The following is a 26,185-nucleotide window of genomic DNA, read 5'->3' on the forward strand; positions in this document are numbered from 1 at the left end:
CATGCGTAAGATGTGCCCTGCCCACTTCGTGCCACTTTAGAATTACGCAAGGAGGAGCGCATTTGATTCAAAGGATTGCTTTGTGGCTTTTGCGTGAGTCGCGTGCATCACAAATTGAATTGGATAAACAACCGTTGTCTAAACAACACGTTTTAATTCCACGAAAGCCGTCGTCGCGTTTATATATGTGCTTGGTGGAAGGCAGCAGCGAAGTCTTGGCTTCTGTTGTCCAGTGAGAGAAGTCTGACTCACTTTTTTTTTTTTTTTTTTTTTTTTTGACGAGGCTCAGTTCTAAGATCCTCTCACACTTTCTTTGGACGCCTTCACGGTCGCGCTGACTTGAGCACCGGGGAAGAAAAAAAAAAAAGAAGTTCGGACTTGTTAAGTGGCCAAAAAAAAAAAAAAACACACTTTTGGGAAATGCGCCAAAGTAGCAGACCGTCATCTTGTAGCGCATTATGGCCAGCGGGGGACAAACAAGCGACTGGCGAAGATGCACCGCCAAAGACGGAAGAAATTCGCTTTTTGGCCAAAAACTCTGCAGGAGGTGAGACGAGCCGGCAAAAGGAAGCGGACGATGGGAACATTTACGGAGCGTACGACAGGGGGAAAAGCAGCTGCCCGAGAGCGGCCGACCCCCACAAGGACTCGCCCCAAGCTCAGTGCCGAGTGGGCGACCCCCGCTCCATCTCGGAGACCGCCCGCGAGCTTTGCAAAGCCGTGTCCGTGTCCCTGGGGCTCGCCATGGACTCGAATGACACCGGGGACGCGGTGCAGTGCGCCTCCAACGAGCACCCCCAGGCGAGCGGCTGCTTATACCAAGCGGGGGCCCTGGTCCCCACAAAGTCTTTCAGGTGCTCCTCCCGGGACGCGATGTTCCAAAGTTCCGAGTTGGCCCAGCAGCACCTGAGCCCGACCGCGTCTTTGGAGTTCGTGCTGGGAGAGCCCGGCGAGCTCACCTCCAAACAACTCGAGCATCACCTGGCGACCGTTTTTACGCCGCACGAGCACGAGCGCGCGGTGGGACCGCCGTACCGAGTTTACAAGCCGATGGAGGTGTCGCCGGACTACGGAACCGACGCCGGTGCTTACCAACTGGAGCAGTACGGCGTCAGTGTCAAATCGGAGGAGCTGCACGAAGTGCCTGAGGAGGCGCAGTGGGGCATCAATTACACCCACGGGGAGCGCTACGGCGCGCAGCTTTGGGGGCCCAGGCAGTGCGTGTCCGCGCCGCACGCGACTGGGACCAACGCGGCGTTCATCTGCGAGCCGTACGAGAGGAACCCCGGACGCAGCGAGCAGTGGTACCCCCCGAGCGGGATGCTGATGCCGCCTTACGCCAACGCCAACTTCATCAAGACGGAGATGGGACAATGGGTCGACGTCGCCTACGACTCCAGGTAACGCCGATACTTCAATATACGGGGGAGAAACGCATAATTTATAATGAGCCTAAATGTGATCAGTGTAACTTTAATTATGAAAAAAATGGGTAACTTAATTTGGCGCACGACAAAACTAAATCCAGCACATGAGACTTTTCATTCATGGTTTCAGTTCATGAAATTTAACTATCGTTTACCTTGAAAAAAAAAGAATAATTGGAATGGGGTCACATTTGGCATTAATTTATGGTGAATGGACCCCCCCCCCACCCCCCCCCCCCAAAAAAAAATATAAATAAATGCTTGCCAGATTAGTGACTTAGTGACCGGATCATGACCGGCCTTAAGTATTAACCGTGACATCTTTCTTTTACTTGACCATTGTTAAAAATAGTTTTAATTGGAATGAAATCCTTTTGCTGGTGGCCTAACAATTTCACACCATACCGTTTGGCTTTTGACTTACATAATCCTCATGATCCAAGAGTTTTGTTAAGTTAGTTTAATATTAGGCTTTTAAGTTGACCCGAGTCACACTCAATGTGATTTAAGTCATTAAATGTTGTATTTTAAGGCTTGATCTGATTGTGCTGGATGTCCAGTTTGGAGGGTTCTGGGTTAAAATTTTGCTCGGGTATTTTCGTGTGCAGTTGCCACATTTCAAAGTTTATTATTATGACCTGGGTGAGAATGTGATTCAAGGCATTGATTGTAAATGTGCTGTATGTCCAGTTTGGGGGTTCTGGGTTCAAATTTGGCTTGGGTTTTTTTGTGTGCAATTGTCACATTTCGATATTTAATGTAAGATCTTTAACTCGACTTTTAATACAATTTCAATTTTAAATTAAGGCTTGAAATTAAAGTGCTGGAAATGCAGTTTGAGGGTTCGGGGTTGAAATTTGGCTTGGATCTTTGTGTGTGTGTGTGTGTGTGTGTATGAAATGATCAAATTTCAGTTTTTAATGTTAAGTTGCTAGTCCAGTTTGGGGGTTTTGGGTCAACATTTGCCTTGGATATTTTTGCGAGCAGTTGTGACATTTCAATTTGATCAGGTACTCCCTATTTTCTTTACATTCCAAAAACATGCATGTTAGTTGATGAAACTGAGAGTGTTAATGGCTGTTTTTCTGTGTGCCCCAACTAATCCACGGCGGACCCCACACCTCGCTAAAAAACGTCTTTGAGATATGCGTGGGCGGTAGTAAATGAATAGCTGGTCTGAGTTCTAAACAATAAACAATGAAACCGATAATCTCAAAATACCTTAATGACACGATACTCCTGTCAAATCCCATTTACACAACGGGAAGGTTATTTCTCTGATAAATTACCTCAGCCATATGTTATGACATGACAGCAAATGGCCCCAATAATTGAAGCACGATTGCGTTTTACTGATTGTTAAAAAGGATAATTCTAAAGTTCTCGGATTATGAAGAACAAAAACAAATTGTCAACAGAGCTTAGCGGGCAGCAGACAGAGGCGATGTCCCGCTGATGTCATCCCTCACGCTCCAGAGCACTTGTCTGTCTTCGGCGGTGTCTAATACAGCTCAGTCTGCCGACACCATCCATCAAACCATATTGACAGTAAATTACAGAACCGCATCCGTGGCGGTGAAGCCAAATCGCAAATGAGGCCTCGCGAAACAGAATGCGATTGAGGCCAACTAAATTCTATTTGCGTGGAGAGTAGAAACCTAACACCGCGCCATTAACTCCTTTTGTCCAATTTTTATTTGTGTTGATACTGAAAATCTCACACTGCAGCCCATTGACTCCAGATGTGGATTTAAGATTTCATCTTTCACTTTTCACCTATTAGCTTGAGGCAGTTTGCGTGTGCTTGACAATTGAGAATCTGAGCTTGAAGAATTGGGAGTTTGACACAGGTGCCCGTCTTAAAATCGTGGCACTTCCATGCTGCGGAAACAAGTTGTGCCTCAAACCTTGCCGTTTTGTTTGAAACAGTAACTATAGTCGCTTTTCAGTGGCGAAGAATGCTACATCACAGTGCGAGGTGCTTCTACTCTTTTATCACTCCCTAAGTAGATAAATGAGGCCACCAAAATATGAGAGACACCCAACTCTTCCCCGTAATAAATGAATTGTTAAATTAACGCCTCACTTAAAGTGATGGTCAATATTGAGAAATTAAACTCAATTTTAGTTTTTAGTCCTGCACTTCAAGTGATTTGTAATACAACAGCTAAAGGGAAAAAACACTCAAATGAGTTTTCAAAATGATGTGCAACTTTTAACTATTTCAAATTATTTTATACAGATATTCATATATATTTTATATGGACGTATACCATTTCTAATTCTGATAGTTTTACTATTGAAATGAAAGAAAATAAGCAAGTACAATTAAAATAGAACTAAATACCCATAAGAAAAAAAAATCTAAATTAAAATATCCTGGACAAGTTCAAAAAAGTAGGCCACATGAGTATAGCACTCTATATATAGAACACAAGTAAATAAACTCATTACGGTGCTTGTAAAAATTAATGCACTGCATAACAACTAATATTCCATTTTGTTCAGTCAATAAGTGCAAGTGCATATGTCAAGTACATGCTTCAAAAAGGAAATACCTGAATGGAGAAAAGCATCATGCCCCAAACTGAGTTAGCAAACAAAAACTGCACAAAACAAAAAATGCACACTCAGCATTGATATAAATATGATAAACATAAATAGACTCACACAAATTGTGACTTACATGATTGACATGGATGACGTTTACCTAGAAAAACATAGTCAGCCATTCTTGCCAGTAAATTCCTGTCACAACAAGGCCCCAGTGAATGTATCGGTGACTAGTATTTGCAGCTTTTGCAAGTACCCGATACCTGGAAATATTTGATATTGGCGTGATACCTGTTATTGGTAGTTGCCCATCCCTAATATTGGATGTTGCATGCATTCATCTCTTAAGTAGAATACGTTAATAATTCAGTCTTTTTATAACAAGACCCAAAGCCTCACTTGATTTAAAATACCCCATGCAATGCTCGCAGGCATGCGCCTTGAACGAGGGAAAGTCCCCTGCGAGCAGCCCAGAGACTACTTCATGCACATAACTCCTTGCCTCCAATTCATTCATTTGTACTCACTTTCTTCAGTACGGTAATTCAAAGTGACTTTACACAGATAAACAAAAACCCATTTTTACTTGTTTTCCTTTGTACACTAATTTAAACTTAAATTCTTGAAAAAGAACAAAGTGGCTTTGAACAACAAAAAAAGCTTTTGATTTGAGGAGTTACAGTACGTTCAGTTTTTCCAGACATGATGCGCAATGATGTCAAAATACAACTAACCCAAATGTCACGGCTGCATTTATCAGACAGTACTTCTCCTTGACGTCAGGTACCGTTCGTCTGTCAAATGACTACCGACTCAGCCAATCAGACTGTTGCTATCATTTTTGTGAAATGCTGATTGGCGGTTGTCCTTCCTGTGATCAATATTGCATTTCCCATTCTGTACGCAATGTAATGTCAGCTGCGAGGGATTATGACACGGGTAACATTTGAATTAATGTCAACACCTTTATTTCAGCATTGAAACAGAATGTACTGTACTGGACAGGTTTGTACAGTACAGCACAGTGGCTTCATCATAGTCGTCTTATATGTACATAAGTCTTATACACGTCTTATATGGGCATATTTTTAGCTTGTACGCTATTTTTCTTACTCAAGGATCCATCCACCGCTTTCAATTCATTATATATGTTTAAATGTTTTCGAAAGATTTTTTAAGCGTTTGGTAGGGTTGAAGACTCAGTTGCAGGGGAGTGCTTGCTAAAATGTTCGAAAAGAAAAGTTAGAAGATTCAAAGTCTCAACAAAAATGGAGAAAAATGAAATAGAAACAAGAGATGACTTGGAAGCAAGGACTCAAGAGCAACTGGAACCAAAGCAGAAACTGAATCCATTCACAGAACAAGACACTTATAAAAGGGGAAGTCAAGTCAAAATCATCTTTTAAAAGTGCTGTTATTGCTCCTTACGTGAGCCCTGAGCAACAGTGATGCCATTTTCAGGCAAAAATAAACCGCAAGAGTCCAATTTTGTAGTTTTGTTCAACAGTTGTATTTTAGGCGAAAAAAAAAATCAAAGGATCAAAGAACGCTATTGCCACTGACTTTGAAACAAAATTATTTGGTGTGATGATTTAATAAGATCCTGTGTTAGAAAGTATGGAAGACTTTATGATGAATTCATAAAAAATGGATGAGCGGCTATATATATATATATATATATATATATATATATATATATATATATATATTTTATATATATATATATACACATATGTATACATATATATATATATACACATGTATACATGTATATATATATATATATATATATATATATATATATATATATATATACATATATACATACATACATATACATATATATATATATACATACGTATATATATATATATATATATATATACATACATATATATATATATATATATATATACATATATACATACATACATATACATATATATATATATACATACGTATATATATATATATATACATACATATATATATATATATATATATATATATATATATACATACATGTATATACATACATGTATATATATGTACAGTATATATATATATATATATATATATATATATATATATATATATATATATATATATATATATATACAGTATGTATATGTATATATATGATAATGATGCTAATGCTAATGGTTGAATTAAATGTGTTTCAAGGTGCAATGCTAATGGCCGAACAAACTTGCCACTATCAGGGCCAGTGATAAATCATATTGAGAAAAACATAGATCATGGGGAAAAAAAAAAAAAAAAAAAACTCCTGTCAGCTTTACTTTGGAGCTTTTGAACTTCATCTGCAGTAAACTGTTAAGGTCTCCACAAATAATTAGAAACACACTCGGAGCCAAACTAAACAGTCGAAAATAGTAATAGCTTCCTGGTTCCTCGTGGCTTCATTTTGTGTTCAACATTGACATAAGGTTTGAGAATGTACTACTGCATTATATTTTAAGATAAGCACAATTATCACTAATGGGATGGAACGGTTTCCTGTATCATTTGCATTCGGGCTGACGTGCAGCCGCCTTTGTTAATGTGCGCCCTCTGAGATCTAGCACAGTGATCTTAGCTGGCACATTTTGCACTTTTATCCTTAATGGAACTAACACTTTGCAAGCTTACACCTTCTTGCTCATTTTTTCCCCCAATCGGTTAAACTGATATTGTTTTGTGCAAAAAAAAAAAGGGACAAATTCCCCCACTCATTTTGCCCTTGTCCGTTTTAATGTGAATGTTGATATGCGAGTCGTCGTTATGTCTGGGTGTTTTTTTCCCTCCTCATCTCTGTCTGCGCGCAAGGGATGACGCTGGGCGCATCCTGCCCCCCTGCCCCCATCCCCTTCCACCCCAACCACCCACCCCGTCAGCCCTTTGGCTGCACTTTTGACACGCAAATATTTCCCACACCGTCCCCAGTCCCAAACCAAAAGTTGGAGGCTGTCGATTTATTACACCACGTGAAAGCATGTAACTCCCGCCATTTGAATATACACTGCCTGCACATGCTTTGCATTACGAGTTTCAAGTCCAGCTTTAGTTTTTTTAAAACTTCAAATAAGGCATTTTTGATGCAGCTACAGTATTTGAACAGAGAGGTCTTTATGCAACACTAAAGCTAAAACCCCCACCAGAAAAAAAACAACAACAACTTTTCACGCATCCTCCACTCGTCGCCCCGAATATAAATGAAATTATTTATAAAATTGGTATGATTATACCTAAAACTGTATTATTTTGCCAACTACGTTTGACAGCGTTTATGCAAGTTACAGCATAGGTGTCAAACTCGAGGCCAGGGGGCCAGATCCGGTCCGCAAAATGCGGAAAAATAATGGAACAACGATTACAGTGTGATTCTGCTTAAAAAAAAATGGGGGCGTGACACGAAGATGGAAGGGGGCCCGGGCGCCAATGAATAAATGATGTATGACGGAGAAGGAAAAATGTGTAAAAGGCCTACAGCTGCTCAATAGGATGCATTATAGTCATCAATGAACATGCGCAGGTACACATTGCATGAATGAGTACACATAGAGTACATGACATTTTTTCTTCTGATGGACTGCAGGTTTGAAACTGGCAGAGAGCACATGTTCCCCATGGAGTACTTTTACCCGCCACAGAGAACATGCCTGATCTGTTCGGACGAGGCATCTGGGTGCCATTATGGTGCACTCACCTGCGGCAGCTGCAAGGTTTTCTTCAAAAGAGCAGCAGAAGGTAAACAGTAAGAAATGAGTGCTGAAGTCTGACACACACACACACACACACACTCATACACACAATCTTTGGTTGTAACTCAAATGACACCCTAGATATTGCCCTTGTTTCTTCCTTCCTGACCTCTCTACATCTGACATCTGATCTCTTCTGTATCCAAAGGCAAGCAGAAATATTTGTGTGCCAGCAAGAACGACTGCACCATCGATAAACTGAGGAGAAAAAACTGTCCATCTTGTAGGCTGAAGAAGTGCTTTGAAGCTGGGATGACTCTTGGAGGTAGGGTGGACTAACACTATGTGTAAAAACAAAAAAGCCATTTAACTTGAGGACAGAGGTCCTACGAAGATAAAAATCGCAGATAGTGGGGGCTGGTTCAATCTCGCTTCATCCTGAGTGTTCTACTGTACGTAAATTTTTTTTTATCAAGGAACCAGATGAGTCAATTGTATTTACAGGACGTGAGATGTTTATTATTTTTTTTTTTTTTACGGGATAGTGTGTAAGATTTAGAATATTTTTCATTACGGGGCAGCGGGTGCTGCATTTACCATTGTCGGTAGCTATAACAAACATGGCCGCCTCCGGAGAAGTGCCACCCCCCATGTAATATAATTTAATGATAACTAGACCCATGATTATATTTAAAACATACTGATGCTCATTATGAACACATTCATTTGCAAGGTTTTCAAATTTACAATCATTTCATTTATTCCTTTTTAATGAAAAATGGTCTAAATCTTACACACTGTCCCTTTAATTAAAAAAAAGTAATGGTAGTGAAAGGGTGAAAGGTATTCGAGCTTCATTCTATTTTCTAGTTTTAAGCTTGTGTCCATAGATGTCAATACAATAGCTGTAATACGCTTTTATTTTGAAGTTGGCCTTTGCAATGGCGATTGCTACCAGCTAAGAATTCGCCAGTGTGAGTCTTCACTTTCTTAAATCATCAAGACGCCATTTTTCATGTTTTTTTGTTTTGTTTTTTTTGAGTTAAGACCCATTACAGCCACCTGTTTTGGGGTAAATATATAGCAATTCACTTGTGTATTTGTCATCAAAAATCATACATGATCTGAAATCTAATTTTTGTGGAAAAAAATAGATTTTATTTTTGGCAAGTATCAAATGAATATTATAATAAGATTTTAATGAATTTATCTTTGAGTTGCGCTTTACAAAAAGTACTGCAAATTTTCAATGAGCCACCAGAATTCGCTCTGCGAATAAGACTTGTTTCCACCGCGAACGGCTAAAATTTGAAATCCTCAATAACCTTTTGGAAAGTAGAACTTCAATCTGGCTGTTTTAGCACGGGAGACATTTACCCGTACGAGCCCAAGATCTACATAAATCCCGACTATTAGTTATCTCAGTTTTAATGAGTGATAATAATGATAGATCAGTGCACTCCATGAAGAAAAAACATCACAGGTAAGGCCAAGCTCTAAACGTATTAGCGCTTTGCCAAGAAAGACCAAGTACTTTAGTTTTTCTCCGCTGCACATCCTCAACAACTCTCCTCAATTGCGGCATCATCACAATAGGGGATGTTAGCGATAATCAAGCCCCTGACTGAGCCGCCGTGCAATTTCGACCTATTTCATTCACTTCCCCTTACTGTCAGCCACATCTGCTTGTCATATTAGCCCGCAAGGATTGACATGTAGTGGACTAATTTTGGTCTTGTGTTCAATTTACACTCCCCTCCCATTTGTTCATTCTGTTTACAGTGAAAATTGTACGGCGGGCACAAAGCTGACATGAGCCATGCGAATTAAAGCAGCGGACCTGCTGGTAATTTGGCCACTAGTCAGTGATAAACCCGTGGAGCAAAAATGCCTTCTAATGCAGTGATTGGTCATAAAAATGGCACACCTTTTCTAGTTGGGGCTAAAAGGAGACTCCTTTCACGTATGTTCTCATCGTGAATGCGTCATTCGTTTTGCTGCATGTCGCGGCGCCATTTATTCTTTTTTTTTTTTTCCCCCAGAGGCCAAAATAGTCAACATTTTCTCGGTATTTTATTTTTTTCTCCGAAAACATGTTAGAATATGCGTGTTTGTGAGTTATGTTTCTATTTGTCCGGGAAAGCAAGAATGCTTTTGTTTTTTCAATGCAAAGAAAACAAAAGTTGTTTTTCGGAAACAAATTAAGGGATGTAATCTTTTTTTTTCTTTTTGTACTCAAAGAAAGAATCCTTTGGTGATGCATAGTTTGCTGCGCTTTGAACAGATGTAATTTACTTTTTTTTTTTGACCAGTGCAACTCAGTGAGAACAAAACCAAATAAAATTTGATGAGCAGCTGTGGTAGAAACAGGATAAAGTGATTAATTTTTGACCATGATCCAGATTTGGATTTGTGCCATAATTCTGGAGCAAATTAGCATTGTTCAGCCATTGTAGAGGTCAGCACTCTACTGAGTGCCTAGTACTAGTTCATCGTGGAATAGTACATGTAGTACTAGTAGCAGTTGTTTCATTTTTAAGATACACTTTTATTTCTTCCAGTTATGGGAAGTCTTTAAAGTGAGGCAAATGATTGATTTCATTAAATTTGTTCAGTTTGGCATCTGCTCAAGTATCATTTAAAAGGTTTAATTTTTGATTAAATGAATTCTTTATTAATCCTGGAATGTTAATTATTTCCTCAAATAAGACCGAAGGAGCTTTTTCATAGAGCAGGATGCAGTTCCTGCTAGCTGTCCTCATTCACCAAATCATCTTGCGGTGATATTTAGAGCTCTTCATCTGACGGATGAATAGGAGAAAAAAAAAAAAAAAGAAGGCTCAGGAAGGGTGCATCTATGTGCAAAAGACAGCTCATCTCCTTGTATGGCGTAGAACCCCTCTCCACCATATTTATCAAAAAATTGTTCATGCGTCATGACGATAGGAGACGTCATGAGTCCCGCCAGCGAGCGTTTCAAATTTGAAAACTCACTCATCGTGTTGGCCGTTTTAGCCAAGCAAAATTTTCACATTCAACGTATATGAATTCCCCGTATTGGAAGTCTTCTGTTTATGTTGGCTCCGAGCTGAGGGATGGGTCTCTGAAAGTTAGTTCAACAGAACCTGTTTACACTGTACTACGAAAGGATCAAGACCACGACTTGACAATCCCCTTGCAGGAACTTTTAATTAAGCGTTTTTATTTGATGTTTGTCATGAGATCAAAATGGAGGTACGTCAGCTTTGCGAATGATACTCCTTATATAATCTGCAATTTGCTCGCACCTCCACCTCGTTTGAGGCTGGCTTAAGTTGTATCTAAAAGTGGCAATTCAATATTGAGTGAACTGAGCCGCAAAGTTAAGTGGCGGTTTTAATAAGAACCTCTCCACAGAAGCAATCACCAGACAATTAACATTTACTGTCAGTCGTCAGGCAGGAAAATTAACCGCAGAAATGATTTTGACCTGTGCGCAACAAGTGTGTGTCCTCAAACCGGGACTTCCATTCTGTTTGTGTGCTACTGGAGCTGCACAAGGAAGGAAACGTAAACATAATTACGCCAATTTTTTTTCATTGGACTGTTTTCCTCCCATTCTGTAGTGTCCAGAAGTATTCAAAGCCGGAAATCTAGGGTTAAACAACTTTCTTTTGTTCTATGGGCAAGTAGGGATAACATTATTTAAAAACACACACACACAGGCATCATCAGTGTCACTGCACTAAAGGGATAGTCAACACATATTTTAATGATCGATTCAGCAATCAAAGCCGTTGCTTAGTCATCAAAAGCCTCCAATTTCAGCCTTAAGAGTAATTACTGATTTCTGTAGTAGTTTGTAAAATTATTTTTTTTGTCTTTGATCAAAATGTAAATACTTGAAAAATAACCTTGATCTCTGCTTTAATTGGTCATATAATGTGATTGGGTGTTGAGTGAACTCACACAAACAAACACAAACAATTCTGGAGTTAAAGTCACACAATCGCTTTTATGTTTATGCTGAACACAACATGTAAACGTCACATGTGTCAAACTCGAGGCCCGGGGGTCAGATTGGGCTTGAGCGCATCATTTTATGTGGCCCGACAAATGCTAATTTGACGTCGTTTTTGACTAAAATACCATATTTGCAAGTTGTCTTCAACCCAAAATTTGGGAGGAAAAAAACCTTTTTTTTTGTTTCCAACTTTTCTTTTGAAGTTTTTGCTGACCTCTGATCTCAAAATGAGTTTTAAGTACGTGACGAACACTCTTAAAATTGAATTCAACAGTATTTCATCTTATTTTTTTTGTCAATTGTCAGTTCCATCCTTTATTCCTTCTAATAATGGAAGCAGACGTCATGCCTTTGATCACAGGTGTCAAACTCAAGGCCCGGGGGCCAGATCGGGCCCACCGTATCATTTTATGTGGTCTGCGAAATGCTGATTTGACTTTCTGGCTAAAATATCAAACTTGCAAGTAGTCTTCAACTTTAAAAAAAAAATGCGGTGGAAAAAAAATGCATTTTCTTATTCCCAATCTCTTTTTTTGCACAATTTTTGCCGGCCACTGATTTCAAAACTAGGTAAAATCTGTCATACCGGCCCTCTTGACAGAAAATAAGTACAATGTGGCCCATGATAAAAATGAGTTTGACACCCCTGGTGTAGGGTGAAAAGCCTATGTCAACCTTTGGATTTAATAAATGGTTATAAGCTTCCTTTGGCAGCAATAACCACAAATATTCGCTGTAGTTGCAGATCAGAAGTGCACACATGGTCAGGAGGAATTTTGGACCACTCTACAAAACTTTAGTTGAGCAATATTCTTGGGAGGTCATGCCACAGCACATTAATTTGAATGAGGTCAGGACTTGTCCTGGGCCACTCCAGAAGGCGTAGCTTCTTCTGTTGACACCATTCCCTTGTGATTTACATCCAGGCCCTGAGACAGTAAAGCAGTCTAAACCGCCGCCCTAGGATTTGAGTGCTAAATTTTTACCAGACAACGTCGTCAGCATTTTACCATAGACTGATATGTCCAATAAAAACATGTATTTTTATTTGTTTTTGGTACCATTAGATAAAGTAGACCATGTTCGTTTGGTTTCTGTTGGATTTTTCATGGTGTTAAAACTTTAAAAAGCACAACAAAACTAATATACGCTATTAACAGTCATCTGACTGTGTCGACTGATCCAAAGTTTAGTTTGGTCTCCGAGCGTAGGTTTTCCGATGCAGCATCTGCCGCAGGTCAGCGAGTGCACCTTTTTCTTGTCGCCAGCTCTCAATTTGGCTAGTGCACTTTTTCCATTCACCAACTCTCAATTTCACTCCACTTTTTAGTGGAGGATGAATCCCAAATGCAATGCAAATGGCCATGATTGTGCTTCAAAGATGTCTTTGCAACTCTGCAAAATCTTAAAGGTAGGAAAGAATTTCAAATGAGGGCAGAAAAAAAAAAAAAACTACCCCACACACATGATGATCACAGACCTGTTCACCAGATGAGACTCATCTGTTCAATATGACTCACGGGCTTCGGAGATGAGATTAGTCTGGGTATTGTTGGCTAAAATTGTTTTGGTTAGGTTTTAAAAAAAAAAGACACATTGGCTGTATGTATCTTTTTTAAATTAATTTTAAAAGTGGAATGATTTGAAGTCTCAAAACTGCAGTCATCTTTTCTACTCTTTTGGAATAATGGCATAAAAAGAAATGATAGATTCTGCATCTTTTGTTTAAGCGCATACGATTCAACAAAAAACTGACATCAACATTGTATTTTTTTCCCCCTTTGGTAGCACGCAAACTGAAAAAGACTGGGCAACCAAAAAACGCCAAAGAGGATCTTCCCATTAATAAAGCAGAGGTTATCCAAAATATCTCCCCTGTATCGAGCCTGAATTCCAACTCCCAAGTGGTCTTCCTTAACATCCTGGAGTCCATCGAACCGGAGGTGGTTAACGCGGGCTACGATTTCGGCCAGCCCGACTCAGCCGCCTCTCTGCTCAGCAGCCTCAATGAGCTTGGAGAAAGACAACTGGTCAAAGTGGTCAAATGGGCTAAAGGACTCCCAGGTAAGACGCTGCCTTTCAAGTTTCTTCAAATTGTCTTCCTGAACCTATTATACAAGCCAAGGCAGTCAGGACACAACACCCAGAACATCATCAATGTTCCCATCAATTCAGGCAGCAATCTAATCAAAGAACATCATGTTTTTTTTTTTCTTTAAAAAAAAAAAAGATGGGTAGTTTTCAAATGTTTTACATGAGCTGTTGAAATAGGCTGCAAATATTGTGAATTCCGGACTACTAAACGCACCTGCTAAAACTACAACAGCGTAGTCATGAAATTGAATTTGTAAAGTCCCCAATTACTTTAGGCATAAAATACTCAGGCAGCAATCTAATCAAAGAACATCATGTTTTTTTTTTTCTTTAAAAAAAAAAAAGATGGGTAGTTTTCAAATGTTTTACATGAGCTGTTGAAATAGGCTGCAAATATTGTGAATTCCGGACTACTAAACGCACCTGCTAAAACTACAACAGCGTAGTCATGAAATTGAATTTGTAAAGTCCCCAATTACTTTAGGCATAAAATACTAACACTTTTGGTTGCATAAGTGATAACATATTACTTTAGTACTTAATTACCAAAACACATCTAGTAACAGCTATTTCTAACTACAGAGGAATAAATTATATATATAAATTATATATATATATATATATATATATATATATATATATATATATATATATATATATATATATATATATATATATATATATACACAAACACACACACACACATACACATACAAATAACCCATGATGGGCAAAATCTATGTTAGCATTGATTGAGCGAAATTATTTTTACATTATGATTATTGGATAACCAGTACAGCAAAAAAAGTCAATGAATGAAAGTAGTGCCACTAAAATTAAATCATGTAAAAATCACAGCAGTTCTGGGCACGTGTAATATTTTTTTTCTTTTAATAAGCCAAGATAATAGGTTATGTTTTCAACATTTTGACTTGTATTAAACTATCCAAATCACTGTAGGTTTTAGGACTCTCCATGTGGATGACCAAATGACTGTCATCCAGAACTCGTGGATGACTGTGATGGTGTTTGCCTTGGGGTGGCGCTCCTACAAGAACGCCAACGCCAAGATGCTGTACTTCGCGCCTGATCTCGTCTTCAACGAGTAAACCGTCCCAATTCATTTCACATTTTCCGACACCGGTTTCTTGGCCTCTCTCATCTTTTCCACTCGTTCAAGATACCCTGCTTATATAAAATCACCCAAAAAAGTAGAAAAAAATAATTTATATAATTCTTTCCATTGATTGAATTGCAACTGGTTCAATAATGACCCAAAAGCTAATGTCTGCATTATGTTTGCTCTTTTAATGTACATCCTTTACACAAGTTATTTAGAGAACTTCTTAATAGATGGCGATTGGCCGCCAGGTGCAAGGAGAATGTGAAGGTAACATCGTTTTTGGAAGGAAGAAAAAGCATAAATTGGATTTCCATTAGTCTGCTATTTTTCTCATTTTCCTGTTTATAATGTTCGCAAACCTGACACCATGCTGCAATTATGCAAAGTGGCAACAAATGTGTTTGACAAAGTAAAAGGGAGTATATAGTTTGGGATGGCACCTATACCAGCGTTATTATTAAAAAAAAAAAAAAACCTCAAAAAGGCTCTGCTGAAATGATTAACATTGAAATATTAAGCACTTCTATTTGTTTAAAGACACTAATGGATTTTTGTGATTCTCTGCTTATTTAATGAGACAAAAAAAGTAGTTTATTTTAGGGAATGGGTTAGACATAGATAGGATAGGCCATGCATAATTCAACTCCACAAAAATTGCTTTTTTTTAATTTAGTTTTTAATCATTGGCTCAGTTTTTATCCATTTGCATGGCACACAGACAAACAAGACTTACTTTCACACCTATCTAATTGAGTAAAGCAAGTTTTTAGAATGTGCCTGGTATCTGTAGAAAAAAATCTGCAAGCGTGAAGGTAACATGCAAATTGTACTCGGGAAGCTCTGGTAGAAAATTGGATGGATATTCCTGATTAACATATGTCCCAAATTGGTGTTAAAATCAATTTTCAACCAAGTTCTGTGACTACATTAGGCTCCACTTAAACAGTTGCAAGTTGTTAAAATTACATTTAAGGGTAAATTTAAGTGGCCAACTTCCGCGTGAGGAATCAGGACGGGAGACGGATTACTCGGTTGTTCTTCAAGGTGTGGTGGATTATCAGCTTCAAATTGCAGCGGTGAATTACAGCTGGTGGAGCTCGTGTAATTCAGAAAAGGTGGGTAATTTCAGCTATTTGAAAGAAATGTGAGCGCTAAGTGTTAATAAATGGACTGAAGTGCTCCCTGTCACTTGGCTGCTTACTGTCTCTTGCAGAGGCAAGGCTATCCTTTAACGGGGACAAAAAAGCTTCACTGTCAGTGTAATGAGACACCAAATTCAGGGACGATTGAATAATCGTTGGGCTTTTTAATCCAAAGCGAAGTGGAGGCGTACTGCACCTTTAAAGCTGCTGGTGGTGGTGAGGTTTCAGCAATATGGTGTCAGTCTTATGCTTGGCTGCACTTCTCAAACTGATGCAAGGAGATTGGGCTGCACAAGAAAAAAAAAGGGGGGGGGGCTTAATTAAAGGGGTAGCCTTATTGGAATTTCATTAGTTTCTGTTTAGTATCATTTTCAGTGTTGCATATACGCATTTGCGATCCCATTTCATTTAAGTTCAAGACAAGGAGTGTCAAACTCATTTGAGGTCAGGGGTCACGTGGAGGAAAATGTATTAAGTGGGCCGGACTGGTAAAATCATGGTATGGAACTTAAAAACAATTAGTGTAACTTATATGTAGATTTTTGCTATGTGCGTCTCCCAATTCCCAGCAAATAGCTGCGGTCAATTGTAAATATATTGCTGTAAAAAAATAACTAAAAACATATATCCCAGTACAATTTCTCCTCAGAATGGAACAAATGGAAATTTACAATACAATGAACCACAAACATTGAAACAAAATGCCCCAAAGCGTGGTTGTACAAAACTTTTCAAGGAGTACAGTGAAGTGCAAAGAAAATTCAACTGAATTAAATGTTGCTGTAGTGCCTCATTTTGGACACTGGGTGGCACCCACAATGACATACATGAAAGTAGAAAATTCACAAAGGAGAAATGACATCAAACATGGAAGTGTTGTGTGCTAACTGCTGAGCTGTAAATAATGTAAATTTAAAAAGTTTGCACATCTTGTTTTCTCAGCCAGCTTTATGATGTGGATGTTGCTTAAAGAATTTGCATGTTTGAGACCAGTTCAGTTTGGAGATATTTCCAAAGTTTCATTTGTACTGTACTGTTTTAATTGAATGTGTCCAAATTAGTATTGAACAAATTCATTCTAATTGAGAAGCGTTGTTTTAAATTTAGATATATTATTGTGGCAGACAAAAATACTCATTTACAATGACCAAAAAGTGGCTTCAGCCATTTTTGCTGTATTTGACAAGAGTCCCCGGTGCTGGCTGCAATCTTTATTTTAACCTATCAGGAGGAATAAGTGCTCCTTTCTTTTGTGAAATCGCTCAACCTCATCAAAGTTGTCATCGGTAAGATTAAAATTACATATCGTCGGATCTCTCACTTGCTCTTCCATTTTCATGTCTTCCTTCTGCCCTTGAACTTTCCCTCCCACCAAACAGGATTCTATCAGTTTAAGCCAATCCGTGTCCACTTGAGTTCTGTTTTCTACACAAAAATGGATCAAATCATCATAATGATAATAAAAAAATAATTGCTTGAACTATGATTAAATTATTGATCCCAATGTTTCACCCCTAGTACAAAAATTTGAGTCTCTGGCATGCCAGCCTTGTGAGAAATGACCTGAACTCAAGAAATTTGGTAACACAAACAAAATCCCTTTGCCCCAGCACACCTGTTATTTTGCATTTGCATAAATAAAGACTCCTGGCTTTATCTGAGGAGATGCAGAACTGATTAGAAAGTATATTCATACAGTTCTAAGGTTATGAACTGATTCGGCCATTTGGGATCGGTCACATTTCGCGGAACGATCTAAAATGTTCCATTACATTTCCATCCTTCCATTTATAACTGATGAAATATTATTCTACCCGCTTCGTCCTGCTTTCACAAGCTTTTTTTTACAGCGTGGTTATTTCCCGATTCTGAATAAAATATAACAGAAGTAAAATGATTTAACATTTGTGGCAACCCTTTGGTCACTCGCTCGCCTGCTCTCGTCAGAATAGGAAATACCCAATTTATATTTTTTCCTGACCTAATATCGTTAGAAGGAAAATCCACTTTTGTTCCCCGCGCGTTACAATTTGAATCATTAGACGCTAAGCTCACACCTTTTGCAGCTCATCACACAACCCGATGTCAGACGTGCAAAACGTTCTACGCCTCGTTTCTCTTGTGATTTGAGCGTTCCGCTGACTTGGTCCCTCACCCGGCGTTTTTCTAATCATGCACAGGCATCGGATGCAGATCTCCACCATGTATGACCACTGCGTCAGAATGAAACACCTGTCGCAGGAGTTTGTGTTGATGCAGCTCACGCAGGAGGAATATCTATGCATGAAGGCGCTGCTCCTCTTCAGCATTCGTAAGTTGGGATTTTTTCATCGAAATTTGAGTTCTCCCAACTTGTCTACAGGCGAAGTGCCAAGAAATGTGAATACAGAGGGAAAGTACATTTATTTTCAAATGTTCTTCACCAGACAGTGAAATATTTCAAGCCTTTATTTGATTTTTTTTTTCGCATTTGGCAGACATACACAAAAACTTAAACAGTGAAAAGTGAATATATGTCCTGAGTGCGTTGGCAGGCCTTCATCTTTTTTATTTCCAGCATCAAGGAGATGTGTCATGATGGGATTCGGTCTTTGGCAGAATTTAGGTGTTCAAGCAGCTCAGGTTGCTTTGATATTGACTTTAGGATCGTCTGCGTTTCAGAATTTGTTGCTTCATCGTCATCTTGCCAGATCGCACATAAATTTTCAATGGGGTTCAAGTTCTGCGATCAATCAAGTATTGTTATTCCATGATTACTACACCAGGTATTGTTTGGGCTTTGTGGGCAGGTGCCAAATACTTATATGGAATAAGTACACAAAAATATTAGTCGCGTTGGCTGCGGATGTGATAAAACAACATAAACCCGCATCAGCAAATGACAAGGCTCCTAAAATGCAACCATTACTGTCTGGAAACTTGTGGGACTTTTGTGCTTCGATATTTTTCCTCCATAATTTAGTTTCATCTGAAAAGAGGAGTTGGGACCACTGGGCAACAGCCCAAGTACAGACGCTTCTGGTGTTGTTTTTGGTTCAGGGGTGGCTCTAGTGGAATCATCTTATGGACACCATCATCTTATGAAGGTCTAGATTTCTGAATTACTGTCGTTTGACATTTCTCTCAACTCCGATGTAAGTTTTCTGTGACCATCCAGCTTCTTTTCCTCATGGAAGGTGTCAATGATGGTTTTCTCCACAACTGTCAAGTCAGAAGTCTTCCGCATGAGATTCTGAAGCGAACTCAGCCAGACTGAGACCGTTTGAAGGCTGAGCAAAAGTACCAAAACCATGTCCTCAGTCGGATATCGGCAGAGTGCCTAATTTGCACATTGGGAATAAAATCCTTCGCCAAGAATTTTAGATCTTGTAAATGAGTGAGGGAAGTCCTGATATCTAAACAATGTACTTATTTTAAATGATATTTCGCTATATTAAAATACATTTATAGAAACAAGCAAAAAAAGATGTAACGAAAAAAAAAAGGTCAACCATTGTTGGAATTTGGATTGAATAATTGATAGGGTGATATCTTAGTGATGGCAGAAAAAAAATAAAGAAATTGGGGGCACAGCTGTAAGGAGGAAGACTCACCGGGGAGCAGTAACGATAATGACGCAACATATTCCCGTCCATGAGCTAATTTAGGAGAATGGTTTGATGTTGCAACTACAAGAATGAGTCGTGGCTAATACGTTGTCATTGTGCCTAAAACGTTTGTCAGTTTATAACGTTAGCAAAGCTGTGGGAACATGTTGTTTTGATCGCATCCAGTGGATTTTATTTTTTTTTTGTGTTCCCATCACAGTCCAAGCATGATGCAAGTTAACTCATTCGCTGCCATTGACGGCTATGGACGTCATTAGAAACATTAACTTTTGAATGATGACAAATGCCAATAATTGATGAGAAATTGATTTATGTTTCAAAGGAAACTGGGAAGAACATGCCATGAGATTACATTTCATTGATAATACCTACATACATGAGCACATATTTTTTTTAGGTATTCATGTGGTAAAGAACCCAGTCACTGGAAAAAAATGCAACTTGAAATTGACAAAAGTAGTGATGAAAAGGAACTTTTTTTTGTTGCAGTTCCAGTGGAAGGTCTGAAGAGCCAGAAGTATTTTGACGAGCTGCGCCATAGCTACATCAATGAACTCAACCGGCTGGTTAACTATCGCAGTACAGCCAGTTCGCAGAGGTTCTACCACCTCACGCGCTTGATGGACTCCTTCCACATGGTAAGTCAGTTGTGCTCCTTGCTATTGTGCTTTGCATCCAAACTTGGGCTTTTGCCATGCTCATTAAAATGAAAAAGGCCAATTTGTTAAATCCATCCATTATCTTCTGCTTATCCGGGGTCGGCTTGTGGGTAAACAGAGAAAAGGTTTGCGGGGAAACAAAAAATTTATGCGGCCACCCTAGTGTGTTCAGGTTACCTATCGCGTATGTTTTTAGAATCTTTAGTTCCTAAACAAAAAATTGCCCTAGCCCACATGACAACCGTTGATGTCTGAACTGGAAGACTGACAAAACAATTGACGAGTGTGCCGCATGGATTTGACTGTCATGTTAAAACTACCTACAAAATTGCTGTTAGTAAAGTGGGCTCTCTATAACAAATACAATTGGTTGTTTTGTTTAATAGAATTGGTAGTCCCACACCAAGCAAATCGGTCAGATTCTGACCAATCAATCAGTTGATGTGACTAAAATCAGCGTATCCAAATTGTCCTGGAAAATTTGATTAAAACATAAATGAATAGTATAATTGCACTCAATGTGTACTCACGGTTCGGTACATGCCTCAGATTTGGGACCACAGTTTGTACAAGTTTGGAAAAGCAATGAAAAGTCCAAAAAGTACCATTCTTGAGCTCTAATTTATTTTTAGCAGACATTAGTGCAAGTAACAGTTTGTTCAACATTGCATCATTTAGAACTGTTGGAGCTCCTTGAGATTAACTTGGTGTAAAATGCAGACTATGGATTAATGGTCAAGCTTTGAACTATTTTAAAGTTTTTCTTAAATTAGAATTTTAATATTAGCATTTAATATTAATGCTTAAAATAATAAATTCATCCATTACAGTGACATTTCAACAACGGAATACATGAAAAGCACATTTTAATATTCTGTATAGGAAGGACCCCAAGCATTTTTAAGCATCAAAAAAAACAAAACATTTAAATGTGACTTACCGTTGGTAGACGTCAACGTGGAGTAGCCATTTGTAGAACACCATGCAGTGTCACAGCGTTTGTTATCCACCGATTCATTTTCAGAATCACTTACTCTCACTTATAAACTGGTTTCCATTATTTATTAGACGCAAGATTCCCCAACATAGCGAGTTTCCTCTAATATTTGAAGTTCTTTTTGTGTTTTGAAGATTCAGTAGCGGATTTTAAGTGGTTAGCAGTTAGCATTGGCCTAACAATTCCGGTTTCGCTTTTGTTGACGTTTCCTCCTCAGCCCACTGCCCCTGACAATGGACAACTTTCCGAACACGACCCGCCGGTGACGGAATCTACTTCCGGATTTCGAAGTCGCCATGACGCCATTTGTTTTCTTCGCGGTTTTCGTTTTGATATAGGCGCAATACCGCCCCCTAGTTTGGAATACAGATACTGCAATTAAGTCACATAATCGTCGTCTTGTATGCACTGAACTGTGACTTCCGAACCGAGACGGCGAGGGAATAAAAGTTCTCTAATGCGGTCCTCGAAAGCCCCTTTCTTACCGGAACCATCTGATCAAATGATTAGGATCGCTGTCAGGCTTCAGCAAAGTTTGCCGATGAGCTGACCATGTCAGTCAGGGGTGTTGGTTAGGGGAAATCTCAAAAACAGGCACTTTTTCGAAGTTTTTGCTCATTACTTGTACCCTGTGCTTGTTTGGGAGACTGATATCAATCTCACGGGTTAGCTCATTTCTTCCCGAGCAGATCTTAATTAAACGGAAATTACTTAAAGGTTAGCCCACATTAATGATAATAAAATACATTTTATGCATAATGGGCAACAAAAAAGGGCTTTGTCATTGTCCAATGAAACAGATATTGTAATTCATATAACTTTAATGCAAGGGTTAAGAGAGAATATATTTCATGTGGATTCTGTAGCCCTTGTCCTTTGGCCTGTGTTTCAGACGGTGAAGAAGCTGCAGCAGTTTACATTTGACCTGTTTGTCCAAGCTCAGTCGTTAAACGCCAAGGTGAGCTTCCCGGAGATGATTGGGGAAATCATCTCAGTCCATATACCAAGGATCCTGGCGGGTTTGGCCAATCCCATCATGTTTCACGAGTAAAATGCGGAAATAACATCTTTTGCTGCCAGCATAAAACTTATAACGGCTTTGTACTGTTTCCCGTCAACGATGAGCTCATATTCATGTTCTCCCATAAAATTATCTCCTCTTTTAAGCCATATTAGTCTTTTTGGGGGGGTCCGAATCGCTCAAGCTAGTCGAGAGCTGAGATGCTATAACCAAAACTGCCAGCAGACTAAAAAAAAATCATGTGTGACATTTTCTCCAGATACTTCATTAGGTACACCTGCACAGTCTCAAGATCCAAGAGCTGGATTAATAATAAAAATATTTTTTAGTTTTGTTGTCAGATTTTAACTGAATCAGTCCCTCCAGAATTTTGTGGGATGTATAAAATGTTAAATGTATTTACCTTAAAAAATAAAAAAAATCAAACAATTGCAGTGCTCTTTTTGGGAGCAAGATTTTTATAGTTCAGTAACAATGAATGAAACTATAATTGAATAAAAAGCATAGGTGAAAAAAAATGCCTAAATTTAAATGCTTAAAACTTTAGTTTAAAAAAAAATGACACTACTTCATTTATTTAAAAAACAAAACAAAAAAACACCGATTAGGGCTGCGCGATATGGCCAACAAATAAAATCATTTTCTAAAGTCATTCTGGACAATTACAATTTTAAGCCATTTTAATTGAATACATCCCAAATTTAGGTTTGATTGAAGATTAATTCTGTGGAATATGTGTACTGATTTCAAATCAGTTTAAGGTAAACTTGCATAGCTTGTATAAAAAAAATGCTTCTGCATAACTTGCTTAAATGCAACAAAGTCCTTGGTAATTTTTGTAAATTTGTTAAGAGATACATTCTGCATCCTGGCACGTTTACAAAACCTCAATTTCATGATTTAGCATATTTTCAACTTAGATTTTTTAAAATGGTGAATTAACTAATCAATTTGATTGGGGCCGAGCCCCAAAACTAATAGAAAAAAAAACCTCACTAAAATAAAAATTTAAACAGGGAAACCTGTTCTAAAAACTAAAAATTAAAAAAGAAAAAGTGAAAACTAAAATAAATACATGAATAAAAAAACACACATATCCAGTCCTAAATTTCACATTTTGATTACAAGTACATGGACAAGCTCACAAAGCACATTTATCTACTTTCCCAAAAAAATCTTAAAATAATTCTTCAAAATGTATTTTATGTATTTATGGAGGGGAGGACCAGCATGTTGAACTACAGTACACTATTGTCAGTGAAATGCACATGTATGTATGTATGTATGTATTGCAATCTCAATGTTAAGCTTAACATTTCCTGCATACTTCATTCAAAAAATGTAATTGGACTCATTGGATGTTTTTCAAAGAGGGGCACGGCTAAATGACATTTTCCTTTTTGATACGGCTCTTGTATTGAACCTCATTGCATTGTGCAGGTGGGCTTAAAATATTAGTAGCAAGGCAGACTCCCCTTCGAATTTATGCAGACTTTTGTCTGAGTTGAGAGGAAAATAAAAAGAAACCAAAAAAAAAAGTTGCAAGTACTCACCAAGCGCCTATGGGCTGTGCTGTAAGAAAGTCAATCAAAAGACTTCATCATTGCCAGATATGTCCTTATCAGAGGCTAGAAATGTTCCAATAGGACAACAAACACAAAGAAATGACAGCCAGCTCTGAACTGGAAGGGGAGAAGGACAAGAATGCCTGAGTTGGTTCTGCCAAGAATGAAACTGCGCTATCTCATTGCCCTGAAGATAACAGATCAGTCTTCGGCATGCTCGTTTGGCTTCTTTCAATGCAACCAGTTCAACTGTTGGAAGTATTGCCTACCGTTGTGCGCTCTTTTGTTTGTTTTTTGTCACAATCCAACAAAATGGAAATTGAGATTTCATCTGCACCTTTACATAGAATGTACATTTGTACCAGCGTTTTTATTTTCTATATTCCCTTTAAAACTGGGCTTTCCAAAGTGTGGGTTACTACAGTGCAGGACAAACATTTTGAGAAAAAATGCAAACTAAATTTCAAGTAAACTGCATGTAAATTCTAGGAATTGTTTATGTGGAATGTTTGCGTAGTACGAAGTGAAAAATTGTTAAATGTCTTTTCCCGATTCAAACTGAGGCACAGAAATGCATGCCTGGCTCAAACTATTGTACTGATAAGGGATGGGACGAGATCTCACGCGACGAGACATCGCGAGATTAGAATGCCATGAGTTTCCTTATCACTGCAATGCACGAGTTCTAGTTGCTCTAACAAGATAGTAAAACACGCCGCCAAATGTGGTGAGTAGGCCAGCCAACTCTTCAAAATAAACCTTAGTATACTAAACGATGTATGGACACAATTGCCGTTGGATTGCTTTTTGAAGTTTTTTCCGAAGCATATGACCACTATTAACTCGACTTTCTACTGCACCAACTGTTCTCTCGGAGCGAGTTGACTTCCGTTTTGAAATCGCGTTCCAATCGCCAATTCAGGGCGCCATAAAACAAATTACGTTGACATTTTAATGTACAGTGCCTGTTGCCCCAGTGACGCATGGGGGATAAGCGCTTAAAATAATGGATGTATGGTGCCTGTTAGCATTTATCGCAGAATCCAGCATAAATTAGTCAGAAGCCAGCAGCGCTTGAGTGGCTCCGAGACCAAAATGATTATTCAGAAACCGTAATACCAACTTAAACCTGCACACTTTAATGCTGACATACTGACAAGAGTTGCCGTTGCTACTGATCACTTTTGAACATACCAGGCTGAGTCAAATGCGTCTTCTGTTGGTCACGTGACCAAAATGTATGGGAGGGAAAGTGGTTATGAAAATACAATTATGATAATAATTATTATTAATAATAATAATAATTAAATGGAGATGTGTTTTTGGACTTCCAGAAATGAACAAAAGTGTTTTCTCCTGTTTGTTTCCAGTTGCGCGCTAGATTGATTTCCCTGCAGTTTGCTTGGTAAAAGAAAATATTTTGAAAACTGGAAAATTCAACTTAGCCATTATTTGATATTACAAAAGTTGCAAAAGTCTCGTCTGCTCGTTCGCATGGGCTCCAATCTCGTGAGACATCTCGTCCCGGGGGATTTGTTTCTCATCCCATCCCTAGTACTTAGTCTATCTAGTCCGCGTGCCCCCAAGGACCCCGTGGGTATCAATTTTGATCAGTTAGGGAATAAATATCAAGTTGCATACATTTAAAAGCAAGATTATCTCCACGCCTCCCATAAAGTCTCCTGGCTCTGGTTTAAAAATGCTTTTATACACATGCTTCCTGTGTGGTTATCGCTTAGCTTATTGAACATGAGGTCATGTGATCATTATAGCATGTTGTCGAGGTGTACAGTGACAAATGTAAGCAGCTAATTCATAACGTCCATTGCATCGCTGTACATAGCAATGATGACAATCTTTTACTGTGTTTTGCTCCAATGTTTGTAAAGCCAAAGGGATTATGGGAGGATATTTGACATACAATTTAAATGTTTGGAAAATGTATATACAGTAATACCTGATCTTCATTTTTCATTTCATTTTTGGCCGTAATATGCTTTTTCACAAAGTAAATGTGAAAAAAGGCATCAAGTCAGCAACTCCACAGTGTAGCCCCACAATGTTTTTGTATAGCTGGTATGTGCCCAGTCTACTGCATATTAAAAAGTGGTTCACTTGTACTCTTACTGTGTATATTGATCAGTGATGCTTTTGGTATTGTGATATTAGCCTTTTAGTTATTTTTCTTGTTCTATCTAACCAATGTGAATGTGTTTTTGTCAACGTTATTCAAAGATGTAACGGCTGCTTCGTCTTTTTAAGGCAATTAAAATTCATAATGACTCAAAGTGA

At 38.5% G+C, this 26,185-nt stretch overlaps 1 protein-coding gene across 1 annotated transcript; it reads left to right on the forward strand.

The window, feature by feature from the left end:
• Positions 1-101: 101 nt before the first annotated feature.
• LOC148408801 (progesterone receptor-like) lies at positions 102-26,185 on the forward strand. Its single transcript, XM_088440541.1, has 8 exons — positions 102-1,400; positions 7,576-7,727; positions 7,890-8,006; positions 13,473-13,748; positions 14,739-14,883; positions 18,224-18,354; positions 20,141-20,289; positions 22,200-26,185. Exons 1-8 carry the CDS (start codon positions 421-423, stop codon positions 22,356-22,358), a joined length of 2,109 nt encoding a protein of 702 aa, XP_088296667.1. The 5' UTR covers positions 102-420; the 3' UTR covers positions 22,359-26,185.

Source organism: Hippichthys cyanospilos, chromosome 18 (genome assembly GCF_059441005.1).
Source record: "Hippichthys cyanospilos isolate Australia breed blue-spotted pipefish chromosome 18, RoL_Hcya_1.0, whole genome shotgun sequence".
Lineage (NCBI taxonomy): Eukaryota > Metazoa > Chordata > Actinopteri > Syngnathiformes > Syngnathidae > Hippichthys > Hippichthys cyanospilos.

What these genes read in the sequence shown, in the direction of transcription:
- LOC148408801 (XM_088440541.1), top strand. Translation starts at nt 421, where the DNA reads ATGCGCCAAAGTAGCAGACCGTCATCTTGTAGCGCATTATGGCCAGCG. An exon ending in CTTCAAAAGAGCAGCAGAAG is followed by an intron (nt 7,728 to 7,889) that starts GTAAACAGTAAG and finishes CTGTATCCAAAG; the next exon opens with GCAAGCAGAAATATTTGTGT. An exon ending in GCTGCTCCTCTTCAGCATTC is followed by an intron (nt 18,355 to 20,140) that starts GTAAGTTGGGAT and finishes TTTTTGTTGCAG; the next exon opens with TTCCAGTGGAAGGTCTGAAG.